We start from the raw sequence: 8,149 nt of genomic DNA, 5'->3' as shown, positions 1-8,149 counted from the left end.
TATAATGTAACATTTAACTAGACTCTTAATGGTCATTGTCTTCTGTCAGAAAACACTTCCAGAAAAGGAATATATATATATATATATATATATATATATATATATATATATATATATATATATATATATATATATATATATATATATATATAATCTGACCATGGAAGCAAGAATACAAATAGCTCCCTTGATAGAAACTTAATCAGTTTAGTATGCAATCTAAAACCAATATGTAGTTCACTTATTGTTGAAAATGGACCTTGAGTACTATGCTGCAATACTGGCTTCTAAGTCAGATATAACTGCAAAAATATAGACCCAACTATAGCTTATAACATTTAGCACTATGCTATGGCATATCAGGGTCTATATTGGTTACAGTTGGACTTAAATGAATATATATGGTAGTCCAATTAAAATGATTCAAAAAAGCAAGTTGCAAGATTTGTCACAAACAGATTGCTCTTCATTAATAATTTTATTCTCTGCACTTTGTGAATACTTTTTAATACTACAAACCATTTTGGAGAGCAACCTTTTGGTCAAGAGTTTCTTGTTTCTTTTCAATTTACCTTAAAAATCACACTCAGAAACACACTGACAGTTTATTTATCTTGTTAAGGCTTATGTAAATATAAGTACTTCCAATGAGTAATTTTCGCTTGACTGGTCCCCAATTATTACAGTTCTATTATTATTTAACTACATGCGGAGGTAGGTGCCTGACCAAGTAGCTTATAAATGTGTTGACTTCTTGGATCGAACTCAGGACATGAGAAATGCATAGAATGTTTGATTACATATGATATACATGTATATATTAGTCTCCATTTACCAGGTATTCAATTTTGTTTTTCTCACCTTATTCAGAGATGAATTTGAGACATAGTGAGCATGATACCATCTTCTATGGTGGTAGCAGTATCTGCACCAACTAGTGTAAACATTGTTTTTTTATAGGTAAGTCTATGATAACTCCTAAAATAATTGCAGGCAAGACAATGCATTCTACAGAACCCATGTTCTCTTTCTATTCCTTTAATCTGACTGAAATATTACTTTTTTATCCTCGTGAAAACTTATAATCTATTATTGCTGTTTGTCAACACCATTACAAACCAATTTATTTTTTAACAGAACTACATTATTTATTTCTTTTTAGCCTATGTCAGGTAAATTTGTTTGGAAAGAAGACAGCAGTGGAAAAGGTTATCTGGAGTTTGTGAGGTAATTCTTATGTTACGATAGAACTTGATCTTGAAGTAAATATTACTTAGTATAGAACAAATCATTTCAAACTTTGTAATACAATTTGAAGGTACACATTAAATATTTCATTTACACATACATGTTATATCTCCAGCATTTGTTCTCTAGTTTTGACTAATCTCCAGCACTTTTCAGATAAGATATCCAGCCTTGTACATATGGGAGCAAATAATGTCATATGAAACAATATTTAAAATATGTAGGGGTAATTTGCTGCTTGTTTGGCTTCAAAATGGATGGATTTGATATCAGAAACATATCTACTTATGTCTTATGTTGAGTATTTTTAGTTTCCCTTTATAAAAATATGTTTACAGTTTAAAAAAGCCTTTGGTGGTTGATTTGTTCTTTTAGAGAATTCTCCAGCATTTTTGTTATATCTCCTGCATCCATGAGATTGTATATATTGTACATTCTTTGCTGAATAATTTTGCCTGAAATATATTTGTTCAGATTTCAATCTCTGTAAACATGGTCACGCAAGCACATTTCAGCAGTTAGACATGTATGATACTGTTTGCATTGTGATAGATAGATACAATATCTCTCAGAAAAATCCCTAAATCCTTCAGAAGTTTTTTTGTGATATATCTAAGACCTTCAGAAGAACATTGCCTAGAGGATTACTAGTGAAATGAAGAAGTTATAAGATTGACAGGAATTTATTGGCATGGATTGAGTAATACATTATTAATACAACTCAATACAACCATGTGTGACCAAGGGATCAGTCCTAGGTCCATTTTTAGACCAAGGGATCAGTCCTAGGTCCATTTTTAGACCAAGGGATCAGTCCTAGGTCCATTTTTAGACCCAGGGATCAGTCCTAGGTCCATTTTTAGACCAAGGGATCAGTCCTAGGTCCATTTTTAGACCAAGGGATCAGTCCTAGGTCCATTTTTAGACCAAGGGATCAGTCCTAGGTCCATTTTTAGACCAAGGGATCAGTCCTAGGTCCATTTTTAGACCCAGGGATCAGTCCTAGGTCCATTTTTAGACCCAGGGATCAGTCCTAGGTCCATTTTTAGACCAAGGGATCAGTCCTAGGTCCATTTTAGACCAAGGGATCAGTCCTAGGTCCATTTTTAGACCAAGGGATCAGTCCTAGGTCCATTTTTAGACCCAGGGATCAGTTCTAGATCTGTTCCTTTTTCTTGTTTATATTAATGACATTGCTGATAGTCAGATATTTTTAGTCCAATTATTTGCAGATTATTCTTTTTAAAGTGGGTATCATTTGAGACATTATTCATCCAATATGTGTTAAAAGATAACCTTCAGAAACATTTCAACTTCTCCAAAAGGAGGAGTGTGTTTTGGTAACAAATCTAGAAATTTAATATTTTTCAAATCTTTAATTTTCCAGTATGAAATGTTTACTTTTTACATCTCATCAGCATCTTGGAGTTACATTAGCATTAAATAGTTGAGATTAAAGGTGATTATGATGTGTTTTTGGACAACGATGTTTCCTATGCCATTATTTGCATTATAAAATCAAAGTAAATTAGATGTGCGAGCATTGTCTAAAAGAAAAGACTATTGCTGCATGTTCTCAAGTGTCTCAACATATTCATTTTTGTCTTGCCTGCAAAGCATACATTTATGACAAGTGAGATCATCTAATGCCTCTTTAGGAATTGTTTTCTTTTCCTGTCAAAAATCTAATGCCTATGTCCTACCTGAGAAGAACTTTCTTACCAGAGTAAGTCATCATGACTTTTTACAAACCAGTTTGTTTGCTTTGTCTCTATCACAGGGTCCATCTCCCAGTAACCACTACATAGAAAGTCATAAATTCTGACTTTTATATGATTTTTAAGCAAAACTACTCAAGGTGAATGTATTATACAGGTAAAGGGATCATTATGAACAGTGTTTAACCTTTGAATGTATTATACAGGTTAAGGGGATCATTATGAACAGTGTTTAACCTTTGAATGTATTATACAGGTAAAGGGATCATTATGAACATTGTTTAACCTTTGAATGTTTTATACAGGTAAAGGGATCATTATGAACAGTGTTTAACCTTTGAATGTATTATACAGGTAAAGGGATCATTATGAACATTGTTTAACCTTTGAATGTATTATACAGGTAAAGGGATCATTATGAACAGTGTTTAACCTTTGAATGTATTGTACAGGAAAAGGAATCATTATGAACAGTGTTTAACCTTTGAATGTATTATACAGGTACAAGGATCATTATGAACAGTGTTTAACCTTTGAATGTATTATACAGGTAAAGGGATCATTATGAACAGTGTTCAACCTTTGAATGGAATTATACAGGTAAAGGGATCATTATGAACAGTGTTTAACCTTTGAATGGAATTATACATTTGTTCTATTTATTCAGAATATGTTTGACTCCAAGTTTTAGAAAGAATGCAAGGAACAGACTCAGTTTTAAAATAATAAAATAAGGGACTCCATTTTGTGCAATTTGTTGGCAACAAGCAAGGGTGGTAGTATAATGCTTGGCATTATATTAGGTGGGAGACTATATGGGTAAATATGTTAATTCAGCATGTTGCAGTATAGTGCACAACATTATAACAGGCGTGTGACCCCATGGGTAAATATGTTAATTCAGCATGTGGCAGTATAGTGCATGACATTATAATGGGTGGGTGACCCTATGGGTAAATATGTCAGTTCAGCATTTGGTAGTATATTGCATGACATTATAATGGGTGGGAGACTATATGGGTAAATGTGTAAATTCAGTATGTGGCAGTATAGTGCATGGCATTATAATGGGTGGGAGACTATATGGGTATATGTGTTAATTCAGCATATGGCAATATAGTGCATGACATTATAATGGGTGGGTGACTCTATGGGTAAATATGTTAATTCAGCATGTGGCAGTATATTGCATGACATTATAATGGGTGGGAGACTATATGGGTAAATGTGTAAATTTAGTATGTGGCAGTATAGTGCATGGCATTATAATGGGTGGGAGACTATATGGGTATATGTGTTAATTCAGCATATGGCAGTATAGTGCATGGCATTATAATGGGTGGGAGACTATATGGGTAAATATGTTAATTCAGCATGTGGCAGTATAGTGCATGACATTATAATGGGTGGGAGACTATATGGGTAAATATGTTAATTCAGCATGTGGCAATATAGTGCATGGCATTATAATGGGTGGGAGACTATATTGGTAAATATGTTAAAATAGAATGTGGCAGTATAGTGCATGGCATTGTAATGGCTGGAGATTATATGGGCAAATATTTTAATTCAGCATAATGTGTAATAGCATGCCTGCTTCCATGATTGTCATCAACAAAATGACAAGAATGGATTTTCTGACTATATAATTCATATATTCTTCTACCCTTACATAATGCCAGCCAAAACTGTTGAAATAAATGTCATTTTCTTAACTAATTACTTTTATTGTACAATCATGTAAGGCTAACTGTTTTGGCTTGGCAATAAAATCCTCCGTTAGTCTTGTAAAACATCTTTCAAAATGTAATTGTATGTAGTGTGCCTTGATGCTGATAATTCTTTGATATATGGAAATGCAAAAGTTGAGGATCCATGATGATAAGAAGACTAGGATAAAATAAATTTAGGAACCTTTAGTTGCAGTATTTTGAATGAGTCACTGCTTTTAGTTGAGATTTAAATTTACAACATGATTAAAAAAAAAGAATATTTTCACTCATGAAGAAATCTAGATCTCAAGAAATGTATGGTTGAGTGACATTGGGTTCTACTGTAAGCTTAATTTGACATCCGTTAATTTCTTTAAAACTGATTGAATGATATAGGATATGTGTTTACATTTATGCAATTAATAATGATGTCTTTAACTGAATTTACTTTATTAAATTGTTTTTTATTCTATATTATTATTGTTTATATTGAATTTAACCACCTTCCTCTTTATTTTTGCCCTTAATCAAATATATGAGCATGACGCCACTATTTTTTTCAAAACAAGCAGCATGAGGCCTGATCAGCTGGTGAATAAGGTAGAGAGAGCGGTAAACAGCTTTCAGCTGTGGGCAGGGACAGGGTTTCTTATCTTTGAAGATATCCTTCACCAAAGTGAAACTTGATAACCATAAATATGTATAAATTTTCACACTTGTCAGAGAATAGATCAGCCAAATTAGTAATGGCATGGCAGAACTTATCTGCTGTGATTACACATGAAAATCTCTCACATGAACAACCTCTCCCTGCAGTATATGAAAATCCCTCAACGTCTTTAGTTTCAGACCCTGAGACACCTGTTTTGAAGAAAATCAATATTTCTTCTAGAAGACTCTGACAAATCCCATATATTATTTTAATGAATAGGAAAGAGGATTATCAATGGACCAATTTCTCACAAAAATCATTCACTTCTGTAATTTCCAAACACAGTTAAAATGTGAACTTGGAGAAAACAGGCAGCCAAGTCTGTATAATTTAGGTCCAAACCTAATCTTTAACCTGGCAAACACAAATTTACTTCTGTACTAGAATTGTCTCCTTGTACACATAACCTGAACTCATGCATTCTTGACACCACTATAAATAACAGTGGGAGAAAAATATATAAACTCTGGATATCTCCTCAATAAAAAGATTTACCCCATGACCAATCATATGAAATTCTTTGGTGCTACCTAAAGGAAAATGTCAAAGCATGTCAAATTCTTTCTCTGTACTCATACAGTAATATTGCTTTGTTATGAATAAGACCACCTTATTCTTTTCTTGTACCTAAAAGTAAGTGACTTATGGCCATATCTAATATACAGATAGAAGTGCATTTTATTATGTTTGCTTTATTGACCTGCGGGAAACCTTAGCTGCGTAGTATCTCCAAAGTGTATGACAAAAAGAATTACTAAGCAGAAAACAAACACAAAGTAACATACTGGATACAGGTTTGTAATGTCAAGATCAGGGACAGTGATTTACTAATCTGACATGCCTCAAATTTTGACCTGAAATAGTGCAGGATCTTGCTTTAGTATCTGTGACCTTTGGTCCTGGTGACCGTGGTAACAATGTAACATGAATCTTAGACACCTGATGAATAAGTTGTGCAGGTTCAATTTTTCTATAGATCCAACAACAGCAAGGAGGTTCGTCAGGAAATAATTTTATGTGATATGTGACGCCCATTTTGTCTACAATAGGTAATTAATTTTTATGCACATGACATAATATTTTCAGTAATAACCCTAATGCTGACAAGCAAGAAAAGAGAAAGCGTGCAAAGGAGGGAAAGCGTAATGACAGGTAAGTAACTTGTTGGCTGATGCAAAACATGCAGTTAAGTGCAAACAGCATGAACACTGTAGATTTGCCATTTCTGAAAGTCTCTTTCTACATGCATAGATCTATCTTTACAAATGTCTTATAAACTACTTCATCAAATGAAAACAAGGACTGTAAACCTTGACAACACAAGAGTTCAATATTTTCACACAGGAAAGTGAATTTCAGTTTTAGTTAAAGGTATGACATTTAGCCAAGTTAGAAGTATGACTTTTACTCAATGATAGAAGTATGACTTTTACCCATCGATAGAAGTATGATTTTTACCCAATGATAGAAGCATGACTTTCACTCAGTGATAGAAGTATTGACTTTTACCCAATGATAGAAGTATGACTTTTACCCAATGATAGAAGTATGACTTTTACCCAATGATAGAAGTATGACTTTTACCCAATGATAGAAGTATGACTTTTACCCAATGATAGAAGTATGACTTTTACCCAATGATAGAAGTATGATTTTTACCCAGTGATAGAAGTATGACTTTTACCCAATGATAGAAGTATGACTTTTACTCAATGATAGAAGTATGACTTTTACCCAATGATAGAAGTATGACTTTTACCCAATGATAGAAGTATGACTTTTACTCAATGATAGAAGTATGACTTTTACCCATCGATAGAAGTATGATTTTTACCCAATGATAGAAGCATGACTTTCACTCAGTGATAGAAGTATTGACTTTTACCCATCGATAGAAGTATGATTTTTACCCAATGATAGAAGCATGACTTTCACTCAGTGATAGAAGTATGACTTGTACCCAATGATAGAATATGACTTTTACCCAATGATAGAATATGACTTTTACCCATGATAGAAGTATGACTTGTATCCAATGATAGAAGTATGATTTTTACCCAGTGATAGAAGTATGACTTTTACCCAAAGATGGAAGTATAATTTTTACCCAAAGATAGAAGTATGATTTTTACCCAATGATAGCCTGCAGAATGGAAAATCCAGTACGAATCAGAGCCACGAGTACAAGTCATTATGGGCAAGTTTTTGAAATTTATTATGGGTATTACTGGTATTAGGTTATCATTTTCAAACATTTTCATTGATTAAAGGAGTGGGCTTGTGAATTATAACATTGCACCAGTGTTAACCACACTTACCCATTATCACTTTAAAAAATAGCAGTGTTAACCACACTTACCCATTATCACTTTAAAAAATAGCAGTGTTAACCACACTTACCCATTATCACTTTAAAAATTAGCAGATTGTAAAGAAATTTATGCATTTGATGTTTTCTGGTATGAATCATACCTCAGTCTGAAATAGAAATTTATTTACCTGCACAAAATAACTGACTTTATGTCCTTAAGTTTTCAGTATCATTTTAATTTGCTAAATATTGCTTTTTCAAAGACTGGAAGGTTATACCTACTCCACAATGTAGAAATAGACTTTAATATGGTACAATATCTTGGATTTCAAGTTTTCATGGTTGGCTTAACATTACATTCAATTGTTTATATTCAAGATTGATACAGTATTTAATCATACCTCTTTAAATCTGAACAGCTTTGTTTGTTTTTTATTTTATTTTTCTT

The 8,149-nt window shown here is 32.9% G+C and overlaps 1 protein-coding gene across 2 annotated transcripts in view; it reads left to right on the top strand.

Moving 5' to 3' along the window:
- LOC149808445 (protein phosphatase 1 regulatory subunit 36-like) overlaps window positions 1–8,149 on the top strand; it is a 141,494-nt gene that overhangs the window by 1,977 nt on the left and 131,368 nt on the right. For both annotated transcript variants that reach the window (XM_089977321.1, XM_089977311.1), the window contains exons 2-3: window positions 1,163–1,227; window positions 6,477–6,542. In XM_089977321.1, the coding sequence (XP_089833447.1) occupies window positions 1,163–1,227; window positions 6,477–6,542 (131 nt within the window). The remainder of the gene's footprint in view (window positions 1–1,162; window positions 1,228–6,476; window positions 6,543–8,149) is intronic.

Source organism: Sinohyriopsis cumingii, chromosome 1, assembly GCF_028554795.1.
Source record: "Sinohyriopsis cumingii isolate HCF-2022 chromosome 1, ASM2855479v2, whole genome shotgun sequence".
Classification (NCBI taxonomy): domain Eukaryota; kingdom Metazoa; phylum Mollusca; class Bivalvia; order Unionida; family Unionidae; genus Sinohyriopsis; species Sinohyriopsis cumingii.
This window is presented reverse-complemented; position numbering and strand designations above follow the sequence as displayed.